At 37.7% G+C, this 27141-nt stretch overlaps 2 protein-coding genes across 2 annotated transcripts; both read left to right on the top strand.

The window, feature by feature from the left end:
* The first annotated feature begins 1739 nt into the window (after positions 1-1739).
* LOC149817061 (PI-PLC X domain-containing protein At5g67130-like) lies at positions 1740-16978 on the top strand. The gene is made up of 7 exons (XM_089987017.1): positions 1740-1952; positions 2501-2638; positions 7435-7533; positions 7640-7943; positions 8810-9033; positions 9314-9400; positions 16916-16978. The coding sequence occupies exons 1-7, from the start codon at positions 1740-1742 to the stop codon at positions 16976-16978; spliced, it is 1128 nt and encodes a 375-aa protein (XP_089843143.1).
* Positions 16979-17781: 803 nt separating this feature from the next.
* On the top strand, positions 17782-26940 carry LOC149817062 (putative receptor-like protein kinase At1g49730). The gene is made up of 9 exons (XM_089987018.1): positions 17782-17863; positions 18555-19103; positions 24512-24811; positions 24893-25154; positions 25241-25293; positions 25392-25459; positions 25681-25770; positions 26080-26164; positions 26405-26940. The coding sequence occupies exons 1-9, from the start codon at positions 17782-17784 to the stop codon at positions 26938-26940; spliced, it is 2025 nt and encodes a 674-aa protein (XP_089843144.1).
* The last annotated feature ends 201 nt before the right edge of the window (positions 26941-27141 follow it).

Below are 27141 nucleotides of genomic sequence, written 5' to 3' on the forward strand. Positions count from 1 at the left end.
CCTACATAATATAAAAGTAGAAGCAAGGGTAGCCATAACTATTTTTTTTTGTCATTTGTTCTAAAAAATAATACAACAGTACAAACGTTCGTTTTAAAACATTTAACATGTTTCTTGCCCTTTCTGTTGTATGAAAAACGTTCCTCACACGCTGACCTCTTGCGTTTCAAGTTACAAAGCAACCCCATTCCTTTAACGTGTTGGTCAAACCAAATTATTCCTTCAACGTAATAGTACAAATATTAACCGGCCATTTGTTTTGTTTTTTTTATGAAAGGCAAGATGGGGTTAGGCAGACCCCTACTAGTTATACAACTATATCATTGGGTTTTGAACCTGAAACATCTAATCTCAACATAAGGTGACGTGCACTAGCTGCTCCTAGGGGTGGCAATCGGGTCGGCTTGGCGGGTCAGCATACCTCAACCCGAACCCGACCCGTTTATTAAACGGGTCGGCTGTGGCAAACACGAACCCGACCCGTTTAATAAACGGGTAACCCGACACGACCCGCCAACCCATTTAATAAATGGTTTGGGTCGGGTAAACAGGTTTTCAGGTTGGCGGGTCGGGTTGGCGGGTTGATGGATCAGGTTGGCGGGTCGGGTTGACGGGTCGGGCAGATGGGTTGGCAGGTTGACCCACCCGCCTAACCCGTTTATTAAACGGGTCAGCCGGGTTGGCGGGTTGGCATACCCCCAACCCGAACCCGACCTGTTTAATAAACGGGTTACGCGGGTCAACCCATTTATTAAACGGGTTGGCTTAAGCCCAACCCGAACCTGCCTAAGAGGCCGGTTGGCGGGTCGTGTCAGAAATTGCCACCCCTAGCTGCTCCTACCAGTCAAGGAGAGCCCCCGATTGGTAGAGACTGACCATATGAACAGAAGTTAGAACAGAGGACTTTACATACTGATACAAATAATGAATGCATGAGGATGGTTGTCAGGCAGCTTTTGGATGGGCCCATTGTGCTTGATATGTAATGCAGTTCAAATGTAAAACCTTGGCTTAAAGTTTTTTTTTTATCACAAATCGAAGTGGGTAAACTCAGAGTGAGGTCACCGATATTTAAGCCCTTATGAAGACCACTAGTGAAAGGCAGGCCTGGAACGAAGGGGTCAGGACCACTACCACTCGGGCAACCAGAGGGGTGTAAAACTTAGCATGGCCACTCCATTAGTTGAGCACAACTAAACCTTTGGTTACAAAAACTCAGACTGAAAATGGACCCTAGCCTTTTCATTAAGGTGGTGAAGCCCACTTGGTCCTTATCAGACCTTCTATCCTAATCACAGTGACGATAGTGATAAGGATTGCTATGCTATTTTAAAATTCAAGTTTCAATAAGTACAGGTGGGCCCGTTTAACTGTTTTTTTTTTTTTTTTTTTAAATTTCCTACTTGGTGCTTATCTGCCCTGCTTCTTCTTTTATATTGGCTAGGATCACTCGAGTCGTATGAGAAGCTCTTAGACAATACACAAAGAAAAAACAACACGCCAAGATCCTACCTTCCCCCCCTCACCATCCTCTCATTCCTGACCTTTAATCCCTTGCCTTTCCCGTCACATTACTGCCAGAGAAATATCTCATCATCATCTTCATAATCTCTCTCTTGCCAATCATATACAAATAGAGAGAGAGAGAGAGAGAGAGAGAGAGAGAGAGAGATCCATTTCGAAGCCCTCTCCCAGCATAGAAAGAGATGAAGACAAGGCAAGGAGATTTTCCTTGGAAGATGAGCACAAGAGCTCTGCCAGCTTTCATGCTTTTGGCTCTCAGTTTTTGCATCTCTGCAGATGGGCTGTGCTTGACGGGCAACTGCAAATTAGGGGAGAAATGCATCAAGGACAGCAACTGCGCCCAAGGGCTCCATTGTGAGACCTGCTTAGCAGAAAGAGCCATCTTACCAAGATGCACTCGGATCACCACCCTAAACCCCACATCAAAGGTATGCTTCCCACATTGAAAACTTGCCTCGCATCTTTCTTTTTTCGTTCACGTGTAATTATTACACACAAAGACCAACGTCGGGTCGTGAGTCCTGCTGAGCTATGGTCGCCATGCCATAAAACCAAACAGGGATCCCATATCATTTGAAATAGGATGGTTTCATCATACATTCAATCCTGGCCATCCAGCAGAACCATCTAACCGTTGAATTGATGGCAAAGATTGAATGTATGATGGAATCCATCCTATTTCAAATGATGAGATCTGTGTTCCATGAAATTCCGTATCAGCACTCATCTCCTCGAGAAACTTTATTTTTTTTGGATAATCCAAGAGAAGCCCTTCCCCATTGCCAACTGCACATTGGCTAGCAGCCTCTTGGTTGGCAAAACCCTTGAGTCTCCCCCCTGCCCATCAGAGAATACACCCAGCTCCCAGCATGCCGTTGCAGCAAGGGACACCACCCATCTTTATATGTTATAATTTTGGTTGGTGCATCATTATAACTAACTGTCTCATTTCCATTCCCTTGGGGAAATTATGAAGGTGAATGGCCTTCCTTTCAATCGGTACTCATGGTTGACGACACATAACTCGTTTGCCATTTTGGGAGAGAAGTCATGGACTGGAACCATTAGGCTCGCCCCTTCCAACCAGCAGGATTCCATCACTTCTCAGCTCAATGTGAGTTCTATGAACTTTCTTTTTCTCTTTCTTCTTTTCTTCCTTTCTTTTGCATTTCTGTGTTCGTATAAATCATGATAAAGACTAGACTAGAGATATTTTAAAAAACAGGGTTTGCTTTTAAATTCCGAAAGTTGGAAATGGCAGAGTTGCAGGCCTTTTGCTGAGTGCCAAATTGCCAATACAGGTCTGTCAAAGCAAGCTCAGATGCCATTCATTCATGCGATGGAAGGCATCCAAAATACCACATGTTGAACTATTTTTTCAGCCGTCCATCTTGCAAAATTTAGATGCCATTCCTCTGGGGCATCAACGGTTCTGAAAAACAGAAAAAAACACGTGAGACTCAGAAGGATCCATCACCCATCCATGGGAGTTCGGATCGGGTGCAAATATATGATTGCACAAAATTTTGTGCTACATCAGGTCTTGGGTCTCACATCTGACAGCCCCTGTCCCCAAGATGGAGGGTGATGGGATGCTTAATGCACAAATAATTGTGCAATTATCACTATCCATCTACGAAGACAGATTTAATCAAATCAACTTTTAAAAATAAAATGACTAACCGAATTGTTTTACAAAACCCTAGAAAAGCCGGAAGCAGATCAGGTCATGCTGAACATGAGATTTTTTGCTCATGCCAACATCGTGGCCGTCCGTTTTGTATTTTCAAAAAAGTTTTAACGGAACAGTTATATGCCACGTGGCATTCATCCAAAATGCAAACGGATGGCCACGATGTTGGCACCAAAAAGCGCATGTTCAGCATGACCTGATCTGCTTCCCGTAAAGCCTCTCACCCTTTTGGAAAAAAAGTGACAAACCAGTTGTTTTAATAAAAGTAGCGGAATAAGGTTGTCAGGGTTTCTGTCTTTCTGTCCTCTACCAAACCCAGTTTGCTTCAATGCTTTTATGCGTCAGAAATACAGCAGATCAAAAACATAAAAAACTTTCTGACAACCTGTATGTATATTCATTCAGTCAAAATTTTCCAAGCTGGAAAATAAATATGAAAACAAGATTGAACCTAAACTCTAATTTTTCCTAATGTTCAGCTGTTATATATATATATATATATATATATATATATATATATATATATATATATATATATAAGAAAGATCATCCAACCAAAAGAAAGTCCATGCTTTTCTGGTTTAATTAATGTTTGAGTGTTTCATCCACAAGACCTTATATGTTTGTTCTTTATAATTTATTTAGTAAGAAATATTATTTACGCAATGACTTTACAAAATTAATAGCTCACATTGCATTTAATACTTTACAATACAAAGTATTGTGGGCTGTTGATTTTAGCACTTAAAAAATGCATTTAAATAACATAAATTCATAATATAAAATACGTTGCTTACTAAATGAATGATAAAAATCTCCGACCAACCAAAAGAATGACCAAAATCTATAATAGATTGATGATCGATGAAATTTCTTCTCTAATGATCAAGTTTTTCATCGATGAAACTTTCTATATTATATTTTTATTATTCATTTAGCAAGCAACATGTGTTAGATTATGAATGTTTGATATTTAGATGTATTTTTTTAAAGCACTAAAAATCAACAACCTACAATACTTTGTATTGTAAAATATTAAATGCATCGTGAGTAGGGGTGGCAATCGGGTCGGGTTGGTGGGTCAATATACCTCAATACGAACCTAACCCATTTATTAAACGGGTCGACTATGGCAAACATGAACCCGACCCATTTATTAAACGGGTAACTGACACGACATGGTTAACCCGTTTAATAAATGGGTCGGGTCGGGTAAACGGGTTGGCGGGCGGGTTGGTGGGTCGGGTTTAGGTAAATGGGTTGGCGGGTCGGGGTCGGGTAAACGGGTTGGCGAGCGGGTCGAGTTTGGGTAAACAGGTTGACCCGCCCGCCTAACCCGTTTATTAAATGGGTCAGCCGGGTTGGCGGGTTGGCATACCCCTAACACAAACCTGACCCGTTTAATAAACGGGTTAGGAGGGTCGACCCGTTTATGACACAAACCCGTTTAAGCCAAACCCGAACCCGGCTAAGAAGCGGGTTGGGCCGGTCGTGTCAGATTTTGCCACCCCTAATTGTGAGCAGTTGATTTTTCATGTTTCAAAAAAACATATCTAGATGTCGTAAAGCATATTTATTACTAAATATATTATAAAGAACAAATATATAATGTCCCATAGATAAAAATGCTCAAACATTGGAGAAGGGGTCTCGTCCGATTGTCATTGGTTGTAGATTTTAGACTTTCTTTTTGTCTCCATATATATATATATAATGGGTTATTTAGGTCCCTTTATCTATCATAGTTTTAAGTATTTTTTCTTACATCTCAAATTGTAGATATGATCAGGTTTTTCTGGTGATCTAAAATCAATGGTTATGAAGGTACTAGTTTTTTCCGTCTAAAAAAAAACATGTTTTTTTGTTGAAAAAACATGATCCAAGAGTAGATTCCCACTAAATTGAGCATGTTAAACACATCTAACGATTCAGATCTATCATAAAACAATTAAAACCTAGCCCTACCAACCACTAGGAACATAAACCATTTTTTTACTTTTTTTTTTTAAAATAAATCCAACGCAGCCATATAGCTGAGTGCATAATATTCAATGAAAAAGGTCTAAGAAGACTAAAATATTCACGAGATTATTTTCCACTAGTTCTACCGCAAGGCTGTTTTGGCACCTTCATTTAGGGTTGCAAACGGATTGGATCTCGGATCCCAAAATACATTGGGAAGTCGGATTGGTTTGGATCGGAAAACGCCAAATTTTGCATCCTGAATCCGACCTTCATTCAACAAAGTCTTCACCAGAAACATAATGACCCAAACACATTATATTATGAGCTAGGGTGTTCAAAATTTTGTACCAATTCACTGGCTGCTGCTTTTGAGATCAATTTAATGCTGCAAATTCAGTGGATTCAATATGAACATAAACTAGATATTCTATTATTTCTGCTTAATTATTGGTAGCTCATTTTTCATTGCCTTTAAAACTTTCACCGAATCCTGCCAGCAGGTGGGAACCCAGGGATGCAAACTACCCGGTCATGATCAATAGTTGAGATTCGATATCAGGAACCTAGGGTGATATTGAATATCACCAGATCTCATGTCAATTCATTTGTGCCTTGGTAGTTGACGTTTGTTTCCACTTTTATGGAAAGGTCCATCTTAAATTGTCAAATCCTTTTGACAAATTTTATCAAACAGGATCAAGTCAGAGTGTGATCTGATGGTATTCCATCAGAACACTTCTGGATGCTATTCATCTCAAGATGAACGGCATCCAAAACCTGTACGAATGAGATGTCCATCACTTGGATGGGCGCCACTATTTTTTTTCCATGTCATTCTTATTTCAGATGGACGACATCGAGATGGTTTAAAATAAACTGCTTAGAATGGGTTTGTTCACCATTTTGATGGGTGTAGTTCATTCTTAAGATGAACGACATCCAAGGCAGCCATGCCTCTGACGTGATCATCTCTCTCTCTCTTTCATTATATATACGTAGGGGTGTAACTGGGTTAGATATACGTGACCCGACCTGATGTCCTGAACCAATTATACCAGACCTGAATTGATATTGGTGGATCCGTAGATTTGGATTAGGTCCAAAATTTAGACCCATAGTGAAAAAGAGTCGGGTCTCGGGTATTGTAAATGAAGACTTAAACCCGAATGGACCCATACCCAAATGGTTCTACATATTTTAAAACCGACCAGACCCCATTATGTACCCGAACCTGACCGGCCCGTACTCGATCCGACTATATATCTGAACTGACTATAAAGGAGGAGTACGAGGAAATAACTAGAATAATCGGTAAATATTATGTTATATATTTAATTAAATATTTAAAGATGTTGATAAACCTAGAATTAATATGCATTACATTTTAGTAATCAATACTTTTAATTCAGTTTTTTGCATATACTTCTTATTGCCCTCTGATGGATCCAAGTGAATTCCAAAACAATACTCAAGAACTCATTGAATTCAATACATTTTGAATATGATATGTTATTAATTTTTTTGTTTCAACTTGAAATGATTGGTTGGCATGAAAACATTCTTTTTATATTGAGATTTTGACTTTTTTTAGAAGTAAAAAAATTTAGAATAGTTAATAAGCTTTTGATTTGTTAGCATATAATTTTAATAAATAGTTGATTCCATTAATTTACATATTTTTTATTGGTGAATAATTATGTCTAGAATATCAATTATACCCAAACATGTTTACCCATAGCAGTCTACTTTTTTTCAGCCATAAACCTTACCCGAACCAAACTGGATCTACTAAAGACCCAAACCGATTCATACCCGACCGGATGCATAGTGGAACCCGTTAACCCATATGGGTCCACAGTTTCTAGCTATACCCGAACCCTAATGACAGTGGGTCAGGTTTGGGTTTTACTTTTAGACAGGTAAGTCATCTGACACAAATTGGATGCTTATTGCATTTTACAGTTTTTAGCGGCGGTCAAGAACCGCAGCTAAAACTCTTTCTTGAAATTTTTTTGATGTGGTGCATGTCCAAACTCTTTCGATGCCAAAAGCATTCGACATATACATTTTCACACACACACACACACACATATATATATATATAATGGTTCACATCACATCAAAGGTTCATACTTCGTAGAATTGTCACAGCACTATGGTCATTTGATCACAACTTGAGTAGTTTCAGTCCGACTCTTCACGAGTGCAGGCTTGAAAGCTTTAGGCAATTGACATGTTTCAATGCTTTGCAGAATGGAGTGAGAGGTCTTATGCTGGACATGTATGACTTCGACAACGATATTTGGCTCTGTCATTCCTTTGGTGGCAACTGCTACAATTTCACTGCATATGTACGTGTCATGATTTTTATTATTATTATTTTTTTTAACAACATAACAAACCTTTTGTCATACAAATACGTGACTCTATTTCTTTTAACTGTGTGTTGATCAACAGCAACCAGCCATTAACACCCTTAAAGAGATTCAGGCATTCCTTGAGTCACATCCAACAGAAATCATCACAATATTCATAGAGGACTATGTTACCTCCCCACAAGGTCTCACCAAGCTCTTCACAAATGCTGGACTCATGAAGTTCAGGTTTCCAGTATCTAGAATGCCGAAGAATGGAGGGGACTGGCCTACTGTCACTGACATGGTGAATCAAAATCAGAGGTTGCTGGTTTTCACTTCTAAATCTGCAAAGGAGGCATCTGAGGGGATAGCTTATCAGTGGAGATATGTCGTCGAGAACCAATGTATTATAACACAAACAGTTTTCTATGCATGAGCATGTAGTGTAATAGTACAGTGCTTATGCGAGACCCCACGGGGTCGCCCAGTTGGTTAGGGCGACCATCGGGATGTCTAGAGACCCTGGAGGTCACGAGTTCGATTCCGCTTGGAATCTAACCCATGACATGCATGAAGCATAGTCACAAATATGGCAATATTTCTAAAAATCGTGCGATTTTTTTTTATACAATCCTAAAAAATAAAATATTTTCAATTATATATCACATTTTTATCCTGAAAAATATCACATTGTTAAGGTGATAACTTATATTATTAATAATTTTTATATTTTATATATTTTCTTATATATATATTTTTGAAATTTAAATAACCGATATTGTCCCCAAAAAAAATAATTTATGGCCGGATTTCTTTTGTCAAGAAAATCCCAATAACAAGATTTGTGACTGTGGTATGCTTCAGTTTTGTGGGCCTGGTCCACTCTCCTGGGTTTACCATTATAGGTGTGGGTTCCTTTAGATGATGGGATCCGTAAGAGTTTGGGTGCCGGCTATCCCACCCGAAGATTACCCACTTCGGCAAGGAACTTCGACATGCATGCAATTTATGGCTCAATGATCATCATAAAAAAAAAAAAACTGCATAAGCAGCACTGATGAGGTTGTGGTTATGAAAAACTGAAACTCCATATGGTCCCTTATTAGAGGCACCCACAGTATACTGAATTGGTGTCTTGCACCAACACATTTGATGCTCTAGAGTAGTGCAGTAAGCTCTACATGTTCATACAAAACCTCACAATTATATAGTGAATGTCTCACATTATCTGATTGCCTTTCCTTTTATATATTTTCATTCTTGACTCCAGATGGCAATGGTGGGAAGAAGGCAGGTTCTTGCCCAAACCGAGCAGAGTCCTCACCCATGAGCACACAATCAAGATCTCTCCTCTTGCAGAACTACTTTCCTGACAACCCCAACTTTCCTGCAGCTTGCAAAGATAATTCAGCTGCACTCCTCAGCATGATGAATACCTGTTATGATGCTGCCAATAAACGCTGGCCTAACTTTATTGCTGTCGATTTTTACAAGGTCTGAGGTCCTCTAGAACCTGCTAAAAATATTGAAAAAATAGAGGACTATTGTTTCACTTTTTTTTTTTTTTTAAATTTATAACCTGAAGAAACCGCACCCGGCACGAAGACCTGATCGAGCTAGCTCAGCCGGCTATACCTACAGTCGTCGTGCCGGCAGCGCCGGCAGCGTAAAACTCAGAGGCTAGGACCCTGCCCCCCCCGGCCTATGCTACGCATTGGCTAAGACTAATGTTTGCACTTGATTCTTGATTATGTGATTTTGGCCTTGTCTGCAGAGGAGTGATGGAGGTGGGGCACCATATGCTATAGATGCTGCCAATGGGCATCTGGTCTGCGGTTGCGGGGACATTGGCTACTGCAAGGTACACCAACCATCTCTGAGATTAATTAAATTCATCCCTAAGACAAAAGTATAGCGTTATATTTATTTTTCAGAAAATCATATAATCCTGAAAATATCAATGATGTTTCCAAATTTTATTTTTGAAAACATTACAACATTAAACCTCATTTACTTGATAAAGACCATTATTATTTTTCTCATTCATGATATTTATATAGTTATATTTTTTGTATTTTATACGTGCCTTATTTTTTGAGATTTTCCAAGAAAAAAAGGTTCTAATTGATCACAAGATGCTCTCTCTATCTCTGAGAAAATCCTGATGTCGAGATTTTGTGACATTGGTTCATGACATTGATATTTAAAGCAGATCTGACCACGGGTTATACGTAGTCCCCACCACGCATCACACTTGAGAACTGTGAGGTTGGGGCCCATGCACATCTCCATCAAATGAGATGTGCGCTGGGGATTGAATATAATCCATAAGAGTAATGTGTATTTGCTGGAGCATTTATCTCCCATATTGTCCCTGACCCCCTTACAAAACATACTTGAGTGTGTTTTTTGCTTAATCTAAACTCATACATGTGATATCTATGTTTTATTTAATAGAAAACATGTATTAGTTTAAATATTTTCATGTTTAGATTTATTTTTTAACTCAACAAAACATCAATGGTTCATATTGCGCAAAAAACTTGATTTACTAAAAATTAAGAATTCTTGTTAAATTGATTCAATTTAAAACATGGTTTTTAGTGAATAAACAATGATAAACACATCTACAGGTTTGGATTAAGCAAAAAACACATACAAGTATGTTTTTTTAAGAGAATCTCAGGCGGTTTGGGAGATAAACTGTTTGGAAGATGCACATTACTCTAACTAATAACTTGGTTTTAGACAATACCAATAATATTTTGGTACCCTAAGGAACCTTGTAGTGGATTTTTTTTTTTTTTGCACATCTGATCCTCCATATGTGATCTACATGTTGGGTTTAGTAGAAACTTACCTTTGCATCATGTTTTTTCAATGCCTATGTCAGATTTTCTGGGGGTTGAAAAATCGATGGCCTAAAATATAATAAATTTTTAATGCTTAGAAAATCTCAGTTTTACATAGAAAAAATCTTATTTTCGAAGGGTCGATTCCTACTATTTTATCCATATTTAACACAACCATAAGGTCAGATATGGTCAAAACAATCTTTCCCTATGAATTCCAACCTTACCCACGAGGGTAGTAAATATTATCTCAATACAATATAACCTAATTTACTCTTTGATATATAGCTGAAATATCATTGTACTTTTCAATTTAGACCATTCTTTTCACATGAATGGATGGTAAAGATGGAGTATAACAGGGCTTTCTAGGATTAGATTAATTTTATCATAAAACATCTTCAAATTCTGATTTTTCATAAATTGTTTTGGCAGCCAAACGCGACTTTCGGCGTATGTGATTCTCCAAACGCTGCACAACAACCTTCTCGATCCAAAAGCCAAGCTTCAGCCACTTTAAGGAACAAGGGCCCCCTTGGGTTATTATCATTGTTTTTAAAAATCCAAAGCTTGATTTTAGTGACATTCATGATGTAAAAGGAATTGTATATTTTCCTTCTTTTGCTATCCATTTGTTCCTAAAAGCAAGCAATCGTAGCAAAACACTGAGATATTGTGGAGAAAATAAAATAAAAAACACTAGATCTACATGGTCTGGCCTTTTCCTTGTGTTCAGGGGTGATGGAGGGGAATATACTCGAGTATAATTACAGAGAAAGAACTCTCATGAAAAATCCTGAAAGTCTCAATACACCAGGAAAACTTTTTAACCCATCCTCCCTTAGGGCACGTTTGGAGGATGGGTACACTCATTTTTTTTAAATTACGCATGCATCTATTTACTTTTACAGTTTTGTGTAAGATTGCTTTATTTAGATTACATATGCATTTATTTATAATGACATTTTTGCATACACCTGCTTTATTTAAATTACATGTGATTTACTTACGTACGCATACTTCAATATGCATACATGTGCTTCAATTCTCTTTTTGAAAGCATGTTCATATCTCGACTTACGAATAAATATTTTGTATATTAATTTACGTTCATATATGAAAGATTTTACGTTCACATACATCGGGCTTTTTCAAATGTTAGACTTTATGAAACATTAACCCTGCTTGGTTCGAACTTTAAAAGTCATTAAAAAGGAATGAGTTTTTGATATGATTTAAAAATATACAATTGAATTTGTTTTGAATGAGCAAATGTGAGACTTTGATTACGTGAACTTCAGTCACACATATATCAAGTTCTTTAATTTTGCATCCAGAACAACTTAGACTAAACTTAGTTTGAGGTTTGGAAAATCATTTTGACGGTAATAATTTCTTAAAATGCCTTTGTTGGTTTAAAAAAATAAAAGTGTTAATCATTTTGAAAACCAACTTAATTACTATCATTGTTGTACTATAAGACATGCAAGATATGCTCGTATGGATGAGTCAAGGTTTATTACAAACCTCATCGTGCAACAATGCACTGCATTAGGGAAAATCACATACACGCCAAAATCTGGGATTGCCTTCATAGGCAAGATGTTCAATTAGTTTCAAAGACCAGAACATGGTAAATAGGTTACAATAATAACAAACATGAAAACCTACCCTGAATTGTTAAATGATGTCTACCCGAGTGAGGAATATATAAATATGGTAAATTTCAGTAATAATAGAGGACCCAATAACTCATTCACAATTAATGCCTATTTAGAAAGGGTTGAAGGTACATGCTCTAATGGATAATATTGTTAACAACTATGCTCTATAAGTAGTAATAAATCGACATCCCTAGTGATCAGAGTTAAGGGACAAGGCTACCAATTATTATCTTAACTGATAGAGCCCACAACTTCGGCAATAAGTTAGAATGCATCCTTGTTTGTCTTAGACTGATTTTTTTTTAGTAGCTACATCGTTTCCTTTAAAGCGGATTCAACTAGTCATTCGAGGTATCAACTTACATGAAATAAGAAACCCTCGAATGATCTCAATCTATCTATCCAAATCCGTCATGTGAGTATTCACATGTAGGATAATACCAAAACAAGGATTCAATATTCACCGTGCTAATCAGAATGAAAATGATGTCCCACTTGTACAAATATGCAAATCGTTGAGATGCATGGGTTACAATGTTATTAATATAACTTATACACGTTTGTTTACCTTAACTATTCATTATACATATATTAGTTCTGCATAACTACATGACATTATTGTACTTACCAAGATTTCATGAATCTAACCCTTTTTATGTGATTCAGGCAAAGAGTAAACAACTACTACATGCAATGGCGAGATGATGCAGACCAGTCAAGTAGCCATATTTTTGCTTTCGGGGATGTACTGGACATTTTTGAAATATTCTTTGTTAAACACTATTTGATTTAGTCAAATCTTGAAATAAAAGGTCTTGAAATCTTGTTTTATCCATTTTCTAATCTCTGAGTGCAAAGGTACACCCAGATCTAATGAGATTGAGATTCAACCTTTGTTATCGTGTACTCCTTGTAACCCACCCAAGGTTCTTTAACTTAGATAGCTTTCGAACTAATTTCCACTGCACTTTCATTTTAACTTGGAAAAAAAATCAACTAAAAAAAAACTTAAATTTTCTCTGAACTTTATAAATTAAAATTTTTAGGAAGTTACACCACCCATAATTCAGGCCATGTGTTTAGTAGCTCATAATGACTTCACACATTTAGTCCAGCTGACTTGTGAAACTGACATCTGAAATTCGAAGGGCCTGCCTTTTCACAAGGTCAAAGCTGGGTGTACTCAAGAATTTTACCAATAAAAAGCTTGTTAATCAGTGATGATGAGTTTTTCTTCATTGCAAAAAAATAAAAAATCATGTTCTTAGTAAATAAATAATGCAAGACACATCTGCAGATTTAGATTATGCAAAAAATACTTGTCACTATGTTATCTTGAAAAGTTCTATAAAACTAATTAGGAGTTGCTGATTTTTCCTCTATATATGCATTATTTTAGATTTCAAAATAAAATCTACATCATATAATTAAGTGGGTTAATTTTTAAAAGCAAAGCAAAACGGTACAGCTTTATAAATAGGCCGACGTATTCGTTCATTTACTCATTTTTTGATGAAATAAATGACTATTTATTACTTGTCAGAACTTTTTGTTTTTTTGGTGAGCAAGATGAGGTTGCTCAGTTTTTACCAATTCCTTAGCAATATAAGTAATAAACACAAAAGAATTGCAGCTGATTTACTTTTTTAAAGTCCAATCTAAAGCTTATATGGTATGACCTACCAAGACTAGCTTAGAGTTAATTTTGGCATGGAATTGTGTTCACTAGGTGCATAATAACGGCTAAAGTTCTAAAGTGAAAATCAAGATCAAATAATTCATGTTTGTTCTTCGTGCCGGATGCGGTTCTTTTGGGGTATAAATCCAAAAAAAAAATAAAAAAAATTCATGTTTGTTTTTAAAGTTTTTTTTTTCATAATAGTCTCTTTCTTGTGAGGTAAACCCAAAATCATCATTCCCTTGTTCGATTTTCCAAAATCATCCCCTATTTTTCTCAATAAAGCAAAACCATGCTTTGGGACTAGACATCACATGATGAAAGGGTGCATTTGTCTTAATATTTTGAAATGTAAGGATGTTTATAGAAAATCAAATATGGTACAAATGTTTTTGGGTATGGTCCATAAAAAGGGGACTAGGGTGAAAATAAAACTCTTGTTTTTTACCTTTCATGCATTTATTAATCTATGTCACAAAGATACGGATACCGACCCGACATTGAAATACTATAAAATGACATGTCCTTTTAACCTTATGACATAGTTGCTAACCATGCTAACAATTTATGATTCAATTACTAATTAATTTACTCCCATTCCTTGTAAAAGACTTTCAATAGCATCATGATTGGTGAAGGAATGATTTGGACTGCCATGAATAGGTGGGGACGGGGTAAAAAAGAGGTGGACACAATGTAAAGGGTATTGTAAGGGTAATTTGGTCTTTTCATGACATTTAGTGTTCACTTTTTTGGCAGTTTTTTTTTTTTTAAATGTAGCAACTTTTTTGAGTTTTTTCAAAACTTGAGTTATGGATTTAGTATTTCATATAAAACATGGGTATCTATTTAATTTTTTTTTTATTTGAGCTATTTGGAATAGGGATGGTAGTGGACCCGGGGTGAAACGGGGCCGACCCGCCTCGATCTGTTTGGACTGAGGATAAAGGACATGAAACGAGGATGAAGGCAGGGATGAATTTAAAATCAAAACCCGTGCTGGGATGGACTTGTGCATTCTTTTGTCTCACTATCAATTTTTGTTAATAAAAATAATTAAAATACCTTTCGACGGTTCGGCCTCATTCTTTAGGAATAGCAGTGGATCGAGGAAAAATGAGACCCTGTCCCGCTTTGCCCTGTTTGTACCGAGGATGGAGGACATGAAAGCGGTCAAAACCTGTGCGAGGATGAAGGGCAGAATCTTGATATGGGGCGGGGGTGGAGACCTTGTCCTCGGAATCCATCATGGTCTACTGCCATCCCTAATTTGTAACATAAAATTGGGCACATAATTAATTTATTTTTTCAGTATGACATGAATAAATACAAGTAATACAAGGCTCACGATTTGCAATTAATTATTTTAGGGTATGTTTGAGTGATATTACAAAATTAAAAACCCCATAGGGTCCGAGTATGGTGATAAATAGGAAGACCCGATTAAGACCCGGGTCCGGACCTGAAGGTTTGATTAAATACATGGACCCGGGTATAGTTTGTGAAATTTTATACCAGATCTGGACCTGACCCGAATTCCGATTAAGCCCCACAAATTTTCCATGTAAAAATGATAAATTTTACATCGTGTGGTCTGAGTTTTGGTTCATGTAGTTCTTATCGGGTCCGGGTATGATTTTCTTATAGAGGACCTGATTAGACCCAGATTCAGACCCAATACCATACTCGAAAATCTAGTCCAAGTCTGATTCCACTGGGTCTGAACCAAACCCGAACCATTGACACCCCTATGGGGGAAAACAGGGGCCAAAATCAATGAAAACCCACCCCCCACCTTTACCGCGGTAACAGTTCCCATGGGGTCCGATTCATTAAGGACGCTCCACGCGGATTGCGGTGCAGAGCATCCTCCCACGACATGCAAACACAGCCTAATGGTCCAAACTTAGACCATTTGAAGTAGGTGAATTCATGATGCTTTTCACGTCCTTGTGAGGCATGAATAGTTTTTATAGGAGATGGGATCATGTCCAGAGGCACCTGCCTTAGATGCCGTTCATCCATGTGATGAACGGCAACCCAAACACCATGTGTGGGTAGCTTACTTCTTAGATTAGCTCCATTAAATTCTCACAGCCATTAATGTTCTAGATGAACAGCATCTAGAGCACTAAAAAAACGAACGGTTGAAAAACAAGGAGAAATGGTGGTGTTTGGATTGCCCTTCATCTCATAGATGAATGGCATCAAAGGCACCTCCAACGATATATTATCGTTAGAGGTGCCTCTGACCTGATACAATCTCTTTTCCTAACTAGTGTTCCGAATGCAAGGGCCAAGAGTGGTGCATACCACACATCGTGTTCGAATCCCTTGGGAGACGATTGATGTGCACAAGTTTCAATTACACACTTAGATATTTGATAGTAAGCTTGGCAGGTTAACTCAATGTGCTAGGTCAACGACCCAGTCCTCACTTCTCTCTATTTATTTAAAAAGGTAGCAAGACTCTAATTGTTTTTTGTTTTTTTTTGGAAAAAGCTTGCTTCAAAAGTGCGAAACTACATGCTTTATTTTTCAAAATTTTGATATTTTGTAAGAAAACTTGCTTCTCTTGATGTAAAAATAAACTTACCTAATATTGTAATGCCTTTCTCATGCTAAAATAATTGGATTATTTTGAGCTGTATATTTTTATAATAAAATCTACATATACAATGAAATTTTTTCCTAAAAAAAATATTTCAAATTCATTTTAAAAAGTGAATGCTTTAACTATATTTTTATGCCATTCTCTGCTTGTTTTTATTGTTGTTTCTCACTCGCTTCTCGAACTTCCTAAACAGTTGTTGTTCACATGTTTAAGCATCTCCATGGTTTTGGTAGGGAGAGAGAGTCACTACTATAGTTAGGGGAAGCTTCTTGTTACATGGGGATTTCCTTAAAAATTAGCTTTGAAAGTGAGAAACTCCTAGCTTTATGGAAAGGCAAGCAAGCTTTAAGAAACTGTTTCTAAAAATGAAAAACTCAATTTCCTTTTGGGAAGCCCGGTTTCTCTTCGTTTTCTAAATCAGTTCTCTTTTGCTTTCTTAAAGTTTCTCTTGTCACTTTCCACTCACTTCTCTTTCACTTGCTAAGTTTTTTATATTAAAAAAATATAAGTTTTTTTTTAGTATAACAAGCTTTCATGTTGGTTTTATATTGTCATATATTTGTGTTAGTATTATTATGAGAGGGTGTTGCGTGTGTACCGGTGTATGTTCATGTTCCGGGGTCTCTATTGAGCGTTGCGTTCAGTGGAGTGTAGGAAGAGTTGTACACCGCCATACATCAGCCTGCAGGATTTACGATAGTGTACCGCCCCCCTACATCCTTATTGAGCGCTAGTGGAGACCCAGGAACATGCACTGTAGCTAAAGTGCCTGTTCCTAAGGAGAACATATAACCAGACCGCAATTATTTCTTATTGGCTTTCACCCAAGAGAGAGAGAGAGAGAGATACTCTAGGTATACCCAGGTTTCTGTGTACCCTTGTGTACAATTTTTGGTTGCAAAATTACATAAAATATGGCATTTCTCGCGTCCTTTGAGACGTGTCCTTGTGACGTGTCCTTGTGACGTATCCTTGTGACGTATCCTTGTGACGTAGGTTCATGTTGTGGCTTTTGCCAGAGTCGGTGCGTGGAGTCCGGACCGAGATGGCACGGAAGGTGCCCATGTGATGGGACCCACTGTGCATGACCATTTAGCGTTTAATAATGTATCAACGGTGGGCCCCTGCTACAGGCACACGCGCACACATACACACTCTCACTCTCTCTGCCTTTCTGACCTGCTAAAATACCCGCAGGGGAGACTGCAGAGAGAGAGAGAGAGAGATGGGACTAAAAAACCCGCCTCAAAACCATGGTCGGAACGCGTTTCACACACACATTTACAAAAAAGATACTACTAACAAAGTTCCCCTGTGTCTGTCTTATTCTCTCCCCTCAAGTCTCAATCTCTCTCCTGGTACTGAAAGAGAAGCGGCCGCAGCTCCTCACTAGAGAGAGAGAGAGAGGGAGGGAGAGAGTGCAAACAAGTGATTATGGCAATGTTGGTGTCTGGAGGCAGACTGGTGGTGGTGGGTTTGGTTGCTTTCTGTTGGCAAGTGCAGTTGATAATGGCAGGTTGGTGTCTTCTTATGCTTCATTTAAAGGATCGAACAAACCCGTTTTTTTCGTTGTTTGTGGGGCTCATTATCACATTGGTGCCTGCATGATATTTGCTTCTTCATTTAACTATGGCATTCCTTCTTGTTGGTATCTCTCCCATTTGTGCTCCTGTAGGACAACACACCACTTTGTTTTTTCAAAGCCTCAAAATGGTATCTGCCCCTTCTTGTTCTGTTCTTTTTCTTTCTCTATATGGAAGCTTTACATAAACCACCCATGTTAATTTCTTGTGGGTTTCATGTGATATTGCTCCTCTACATTTATTTGGTACCTCTATGAAGACGCACAAGATAAAATCTTTGGTTATCTATTTAAAGTACAATAAGAGAAATACTTGATCCCTAGGAATATTCTTCTGTTTCATGAACATGGTTTACCACTATGCGTAGAACCACTTTCTGATTTGTTTGCGACTAAAGCTTAGGTTGAAATAATGGACACACAAGAAAGTGGTGTCCTGATGGATAAATAGCACATACATACTTATGCCAAGTATTCAAGCATTTGTATCAATGTTTGATCAACTCCAATTATTGTTTCAAAAGCTTTTAGCGAAAATAATGGATCGATGGAATGGGCAATGTTGCCTAGAATTGAAACTAGTAGTGTTAAACTTTGAATTTAAGCTTTGCTAATAATCCTGCAGGTTGTCCTCTTGACCTGAGTGGCTCCAACTTCCCAGCAGCCGCTTCGGCTTGTTCTAAACAAGACCGAGGAAACTGCTGCAGATACATTCATGCATTTGTTGCTGTTTCTGTAGCTCGGTACGCCAATATAACCGGCCGACTCGGGGTTCCTTCAGACATGGTTGATGTTTGCCTTACTTCTGTTTCAGACACACTAGAACTCTATGGTGTAGCTTCAAATGCAATCAAATATTGTCATCTGGGGGTGAAAATTCCCGTTGATTTTCAGTGCGATGGGCGAATAACCGTCATGGAAATGCTTCTATCACCAAAATTTGAGGATGTCATCGTTAATTGTAACATGTCACTTTCAAAAGAAGAAAATTGCAGGAGGTGTTTAAATGCCACTATCCCATATCTTCACCATCTTGTAGGAGCTGAAGATAATGCAACTTTGAGCACTTGCAGAGATGCAACATTCGCTACACTTGCTAGTTTGAGTCGAAATATGTCAACTTTTGACATTGCTAGCTGCTTCTTTGGTGTTCAAGGACTCAGTAATCAACCAGGTATCTTTACATTATCAACTATATGTTATTGAACATCTGCATGAAGGATGACATTTCCATTTATTGATTCTATTTCTTACATTATTTGTTTACATCAATCTATAATAGCATTTTGAATACTGCACATCAAGCAGAATGAATGGTTGATTCTAAACAAAGGTATATTTTTTATATTGCTGTGTTTTTAATTATATTGCTTCACATATGAATTTCATGTGCAAACTATTTGAGCAGTTATTATCTGATCAGTATCAAGTCTCCCACCATATTTCCTGGTTTTACTCCAAACATATATATATTTTTTCCTGATGACCTGCTTATTCTTCAAATTTTTTGTTCAAGTCTTGCTTCCTACCTGGTAATCAATTGTTCTTGGCAGAAACTAGTCTCGGCTACCCTGAATCTACAACTAGTGTGTGTTTTGATACTATTTATCTAATATTATTCCAGGCCTATATGTAGTTTAGGAATTGGGATTCTATTAAGATTCTTCATGTACTTATAAATCTATTGAAGACTTGCTTGCTATCTGATAATCATTTGTTCTTTGTTGAAAGTTGAAACTAGCCTTTTTTTGAGTATATAACTAAATCCACAACTAGTATTCTTTCATGCTACATTATCTTCTAAATAATGTTTCGTCTGCCCCAAGTGGGCATTCATTATGTCTAAGATGATTACCTTGTGGAAGAATTGCTGAAGACTTTTCATAGGAATTCAAAATGCTCACTCCTTTTAGAGGAAAGGCTGTGGGAGCAGCTTGTAGATGCTGATCATTCCTATTGTGCTTGTGATGTCCTAAACAAGCAAGAGGTTTGTAGCAACTGAAAACCTGCAAAATTGCAAGGAAGAAGATATGATAAGAGAGGAGAAGGGTTACTAGGTAATGAAGGACATGCTTGATGGGATTTCCTCAACTTTTGATTAGTACTGGGGACCCTTTAATAGTTTTAAATTTTTAATAGTGTTATAACTTTGTCTTTCGCATGAAACACAAAATAGTGAATTGGAAAGTTTTTGCCACTATGTCCATTTTTGCTCTCTTATAAGATAAATCTTTCATATCCTAGAGTCCTAGACCATGCCGTTGATTTTCATCATCTTATACACTTCTGTCTCTGGGAGGCAAGCTGTAGAAGTTGTCACTAGACAACTAAAGGAGAGGGTAAAATATAATGTATTTTATTGTTCAGTCTGGCTTCATAGAAGCATTAATGATTTGATTCATAGTAGCACATACTTTTTTGGTAATAGTTTTGTGTTCTCCTAGAAGCATAAAAATACCTGCCATTGCTTTGACCCTGCCACATTCCTCCAAATTATATTAGCTCAGAAGTTTTGCTCCTAAAGTCACTTCCTTATTGGTTTATTGAGACAATATTTTGAATCCCTATCCTGTCAGTCTTAACCTAGCATGACATCTTGGTCAGTTTCTCTGAAAGAAATGGAAGGTTTAATGAACATGATGTTTCTTGATATTTGCTGCAATACTTGAGGTTGTATCTCTTGATCTATAATTTTCATTCTGTCAAGGTGTGGATCAATCTGAAGATATTGATTTTACCATGTTGAATTTAATCCAATCAAATGGAACTAGCATCTTTAACCTCCTTATTGTCATCACAGAAAGAATTTATTGTTTCAATTCTTGCTTTCGAGAGACATAAATGCCTAATCTATGCAATTTCTACTATTATGTTGTTTATCAACTTGTGGGGACGTAGTTGTTATTTCAACATTTATTTCCTAAGAGGCACTTATGTTCTTTATTTCTTTCTTTGGTGTATCATAGTAATAGTTTGGCTACATGTAAAAAACCTTGATAAATAGCAACACATTCTAAAATCCTGGTTAATACCAAATATATAGGCTGTATATGTGTAAAATTTGCATAGTATTTTGCCTAAGTTCTTGATCTATGTGGCTTGGATCATGGAATTTCCCCATTTTCTGGCAATTTTCACTTGGAATGGCGGCAAAGCCTGGGATTCATGATAGACACTACTTTCTGGTGCAATAATTTTTTTTGTTTTTTATGTATTATTATTCATTTTTTAGTTTTATTTTTCTTACCATTGGACTCCCAACTTGTGTCTACACTCCTACAGCCAAAGCACTCACCATTGCACCATGTAATGGCCCTCCAGTTCACATTGAAACATTTCCTTATTACCGCAGTAAAAACAGAAAGAAGAGAAAAAAAAGAACCATACAGGTTTCTATCTGCCTGGAAGTGCAGAATCGTCTTTGCCAATACTTTTGAGCTTACCCAACTTAACCACAAAGTACCTCTGGTGCCAGCCTCTATTCCTGATTTCTCCAAGAAAAAACAGCCAAAACACAAGGAATAAGTGAATTTATCAGACAAGCCAAAAGTACTCTCAATACATGGCTCAAATGGTCACCAGACCCAATTGTCCCACTCGCCTATCAAAACTGACCTGGATGATCTTAAGTAAAACCCCTCAATCAAGCCAAGATTCATCAAATTTCAAATTAGGGATAAATTGCTCTAATAAATCAAAAACCCTTTGAAAATACCAAGTTCATCTGTTTGGGAGCCATATCCAAGATGGAGATGATGATTCACTGAATCCCCTCCCTCCCTCCTTCCCTCCTCCACCTCCCTGCTTTTGGTAGCCCGGACTTGGGAGATGGGATTGGGAATTAGTGAATGGTCTTAGGATAAGTGATGGATGGATTTCAACGCATACAAAATAAGCACATGTTTCTTTGACCTTGAACTACATGATGAGATGGCCAGTAATGGATACTGAATCATGTTGCTTACATGGATATGCTTCTATCATCTAATTATGCTTTACCATGCAGTTGATAGTGGCATGCACAAAAAAAATGTTCAGAAGTACTGTTATCTTGTTTCTTAACTGCACAGTGCACCGTCATCAACTAAACAATAGCGACTGATACTGAATCATATTTCTTTGCCTGCATAGTAGCCAAACTCACCCCCGGTAATTCTTTGGGAAGGGTTCCCATTGGCAAATCATGATTAATTTGCCAAAGAATTGGTCAAACTCGGCATTTAAAATCCTTGGCAAACCGTGATTATTCGGCAAAAAGATCATTAATTATGTTTTTACAATAAAAAGTGAAAATTAAAAGGATAAATTCTTATAAAAAAATATAAAAAAATTGGTGGCAGATGTCTTTTGAGCTACCACCTTTTTTTCATATCCGGTGTGAAGTACGAATCCAAACAATGTGCCTTCATAATTTAAAAACATTGTCCTCTAGAAAAAAACAAATTCTCCCCTTTGCTCCTTCGAATAAGAAATCACAGACACTAAAATTTTTTTATACTCTCCGCATATTATTACCAGTTAGACCACCCAAAATTAAGCACAAAATGTTAACATCTCAAGAACACTACCATTATATGAGCTATTGGTCACAAAATTGCAGAGTAGAGTGAAAAGCTCCAATTCTTTGCCTATCCTACCATCCAAAAGGGTCACATATCATACCAGAAGGATCCGAGTATTGCCCACATTCTGATCTGATCAGAAAATTTAGTCATCTGCAGGGCTATAAATCAGGATGGGATAAGAATTGCCAAATTACAGAAAAACTCTTCCTAGCACTGACCTATGTCACATGGGTGCGGGTATGGGGATGCGTCACTTTCAAAAAACCTGGGTGCGGGGGTGCGGCAAAAATATAAAAAATTATATATATATATATATATATATATATAAAGTCCAAAAGTTGGACATAAATGACCCTGGGTGCGTTGACTGCACCTCGGGTCAGGTTGACAGCATCGGGTGCGGGTGCGACACGGGTGCGGCACCTAGTTGGAGAATCCCTGTGACATATAGGGCAAAACAAAATTTCTTGGCAATTTTTTTTTTAAGCCCGAGAATTGGACCAAAATGACCCTGGGTGCGTAGACCACACCCAGGGTGGGGTTGACCGCACCCGGTGCCGCACCCGCACCCGCGTCGAGTCGTGTCGACGTGGGTGCGGCACCCTGCTAGCCGAATCCCTGTGACATAGGCACTGACTAAGCCGAACAAATAACTCTCACATCTACCATGTCTGAAGATACCCCTTCTGCACAAATGGTTACTTATTTCTTCCAACTCATGCAAAAGGCAGAAAATACACAATTTTGTGAAAAAAAATGAGAAGATGCCGAAGACAACCCTTTCCAATAGATAAATAAATCACTGATTAAATGCTACTGACCAATTTTTCTTTGCCCAAAAAAAATTTGGATACACTTCATTACTTCATTGAGTAACTACAACAAAATTTTGTGGAAAAAACAAAAAAATGATGGAAGATGACAAACATGTATCTGAAACTGTCGAAATAGTTGAGGAGCAAGAGAACCTCACTTGAAGAGGTAAAAGCTAAGGCTTTCCTTGGAAGTATTGGTGGAACCATGGAAAAGCTTTGAAATATGCCATTAGAAATGGCGTTTGCAGCATTAAAGATAAAAAATCACCTGCCAAAATGCTTCATAAAGAAAAAAATCAAGGAAGAATAAAAAGTACATCAATATTTCTGTGGAGATAAATTTTCCAAAAAAGGCACATACCGAGATGAAAATATTTGGGGAAAAACAATCCTTTTGCACACCCAACCAAAAGATTGGGAAAAACCCCAAAAAACTTTTTCAGTCATTTTCTTACCATCTCTTATGATTTCTTACCTTTTTTTCTGGAGAAAGTTACCATTTTTTTGGGTGAATTGCGAAAAATCGTGACTTTTCATTACTCGATTTATTGTCGAGGTGACACTCTAGCAATTTCGGTGTAAAATTGGTGAGTTTTAATCGGATGCTCCTTCACTCACGATTGCCCGGCGATTTGAGCTAGGACAGCTACACTGTTCGCCTGATACCATAAATGCTCATCTTATTTATGGGGCATGGCCATGGCTTTGCTTTCTTGAGTTATATTGTTGTATAACATACACAAACTTTTCAATTGTTCTTCTTGAACTCACACATTGAGCATTAAGAACTGGGATGATTGAATATCTTTACTTTCTGAATAATTTTTATGCTTGTTTATCCTTTATTGGATGCTGTAGGAGCAGATTTCTTTATGACAGTGCCTCTGCGGTTTCATTCTATTATGGACAGTTTTGAAACTTACTCTGGACCACTATCTTTGGCATTTGGACATATTGGGCTCTCATAACAAATATGATTTTGGAAATCTCAAATATTAATCTAGTGTTGACGGCAGTCACACCCATAATTTCATCTTCATGGCTTTACTTCATGCAAAGAACTGAAGCTAACTTTAAACAAGCATTTCAAACAGTGGCTTATGCAAGATAAAAAAATCCAATTAGAAATCTGAAATAATTAGTTTATTGTTGATTGCATGTCATGCCTGTCAGAATTTATTGTGAACTCATTGTCTCTGCAGTGGTGTCTGGGGCCCCTCCAAAGTTGCTCACACCTGAGCCTTCTCCAAGTTCACCCATAATTTCCCCTGTTCCTAATCATCAACCAGTCTACATTCCAAAGAAAGAGCAACACCATCCATATCGCCTCACATTAGTGCCAGGTATTGGCATTGCTGTTACAGGAATGGCTTTTCTGTTATTGATCATCCTGATACTCCTTATACATAGAAAAAACAGAGAACTTGAGGGATCTGCTAGCACTGGTACTAGCTCATGGAAAGATTTTCATCCTCACTGGAAAATCTCAAAATGTCAAGAAGGTGCGTGTTTTGCTTTGGTTGAGATTATTTTGTTGAAGATTCATACAGGAAACAACAGTCTTATCGGTAACACTAATGCAGGTTCTTCCCCAATGTTCCGAAGGTTCAGCTACAAAGAGACAAAGAAGGCAACAAACAATTTCAGTACCATTATAGGGAAAGGGGGATTTGGAACTGTCTATAAAGCTGAGTTTGAGAATGGTTTCATTGCAGCCGTGAAAAGGATGAATAAAATCTCAGAGCAAGGAGAGGATGAATTTTGCAGAGAGATGGAACTTCTAGGCAGGCTACATCATCGTCATCTTGTTGCTCTTAGAGGTTTCTGTGTTGAGCAAAATGAGAGGTGCTTTTTCTGACTTTAGCATTGAGTCTCATGAATCAAATTCTCTTTTCTTATTAACCTAATTAGTTTTGTATGACTACAAACAGGTTTTTGATTTATGAATATATGCAAAATGGAAGCCTGAAGGATCATCTTCACAGTAATATTTTAAACTTTCTTTCTTGTGTGTGTGTCACGAGTCTTATTTCTTGAAATATGGCTCAATTCACAGTAATGTTTCACTTTTGTAAAATGCAGACCCTGGAAAAACTCCACTAAGCTGGAAGACAAGAGTCCAGATTGCCATAGATGTGGCCAATGCTCTGGTAATATATGGTATTCTATTATATATTTCATCTAATTAAGTTATGCTTATAGAGATATGTCTTTTTTAGTCTAGCCAGAAGCCAGCGAACAGACACCATGCCTGTGCTTTTGGCTGGGAGTTGGCATATGACATTATATCATGAAGCAGACCACTAAGTTCTGCTACTGAAAATCAATTCCCTTTTTAATGACATTTGTTTCACATCTTTTATCCTGGCAGGAGTACCTTCATTTCTACTGTGATCCTCCTCTTTGTCATAGAGACATAAAGTCTAGCAATATTCTGCTGGATGAGAACTTTGTTGCAAAGGTAAACATCTTCCCCACTGTTTCTTTAACCTTGTGGAAACATATCTGCAAGCATTAGATGCCCCTTTATAAGAGATAACAACCACATAGGCAAGAGATAATTTAATATTTCAGTTTCATGTAAATAGGGCAGGTCTACAAGTTGTGTTTTTAACTTTTTACTGCATTATGTCTGAACAATTGCAAATTGAATTTTCATGAATCATTAATTTCTGTAGAGAGCTCGCTGCATGGAACTTTATATATTTTTTATACAAGCAATTGATTTTGCAAACTTCCAGAAATTGTAAGATAAATGTGACATGCACAGGTTGCGGACTTTGGCCTTGCGCATGCTGCAAGGATTGGTGCAGTCAGCTTCGAACCAGTAAACACTGATATACGAGGAACTCCAGGTATGCACTACTAGTCCCATGTAAGAAGAATTTGAGGTTGACTGGAGATGTGTCAATTTAGTGAATTACCTGGAATCTGAATCAAGTATTCATCAAAAGTGCTCGGGTAAAATGGAGCAAATTGCATAGTAATGATGTTTTGTTTGTTGGTTGGGTCTGTTCAAATAAACACAAAATGCCCGAGTGCCTTCCAACTTGCTGTTATTTCTGTTCTTATGTTAAACTGGCTTTGTTTTGCAGGTTACATGGATCCTGAATATGTTGTGACACAGGAACTTACAGAGAAGAGTGATATATACAGCTATGGTGTGTTGTTGCTGGAACTGGTCACAGCTAGGAAAGCAATACAAGAGAGCAGGAACCTGGTGGAGTGGTCTAGGAAATTTATGTCATCAGTGTCTAGCCTACCTGAGATGGTGGATCCAGTAATTGCTGATGCATATGACTTTGAACAACTTCAAACTATAGTAAGAATTGTGAAATGGTGCACTCAAAGAGAAGGAAGATCCAGGCCATCAATCAAGCTGGTTCTTAGGTTGCTCCAAGAGAATCTGGATCCTGTACGGGGCAGTCTGTTTCAGGTTGCAGAAGATGAAGATGGAGAGGAAGAAGGCACGAGGGGTAAAGGGAAATTTCAGAGGAACAGTGATGTGATAAATCAAAATGGTGATGCACGGTACTTACAGTCATCCTCCAGTACATCCAGGTCGTATTGTAGTAGAAGCCTTTTACTTGACACAGGTTCACCTCCATCTCCAACAGGTCTATCAGTATGAAAGTATGAGAGAGAGACAATTCTCTTCTCTATCTTCATCTGGCAGCTGTGGCCTCTGCATTGGTCCTGAATTCCAAGAGTTGCATTTATGGGCTGGGCAATCAACTCAGGCATAGGTATTTTATTTTTGTTGGCTATGTTGGTCCCTCTTAGTTGATCTGTAGCAGCCTTGTTCTCCAAGGTGCCATGGATCACAAAGTTA

This window comes from Nuphar pumila, chromosome 14 (genome assembly GCF_984573655.1).
Source record: "Nuphar pumila chromosome 14, dmNupPumi1.hap1.1, whole genome shotgun sequence".
Taxonomy (NCBI): Eukaryota; Viridiplantae; Streptophyta; class Magnoliopsida; order Nymphaeales; family Nymphaeaceae; genus Nuphar; species Nuphar pumila.

What these genes read in the sequence shown, in the direction of transcription:
- LOC149817061 (XM_089987017.1), top strand. Translation starts at nt 1,740, where the DNA reads ATGAGCACAAGAGCTCTGCCAGCTTTCATGCTTTTGGCTCTCAGTTTT. An exon ending in GCTACAATTTCACTGCATAT is followed by an intron (nt 7,534 to 7,639) that starts GTACGTGTCATG and finishes GTTGATCAACAG; the next exon opens with CAACCAGCCATTAACACCCT. An exon ending in ATATGTCGTCGAGAACCAAT is followed by an intron (nt 7,944 to 8,809) that starts GTATTATAACAC and finishes TCTTGACTCCAG; the next exon opens with ATGGCAATGGTGGGAAGAAG.
- LOC149817062 (XM_089987018.1), top strand. Translation starts at nt 17,782, where the DNA reads ATGGCAATGTTGGTGTCTGGAGGCAGACTGGTGGTGGTGGGTTTGGTT. An exon ending in AGTGCAGTTGATAATGGCAG is followed by an intron (nt 17,864 to 18,554) that starts GTTGGTGTCTTC and finishes ATAATCCTGCAG; the next exon opens with GTTGTCCTCTTGACCTGAGT. An exon ending in AATCTCAAAATGTCAAGAAG is followed by an intron (nt 24,812 to 24,892) that starts GTGCGTGTTTTG and finishes ACACTAATGCAG; the next exon opens with GTTCTTCCCCAATGTTCCGA.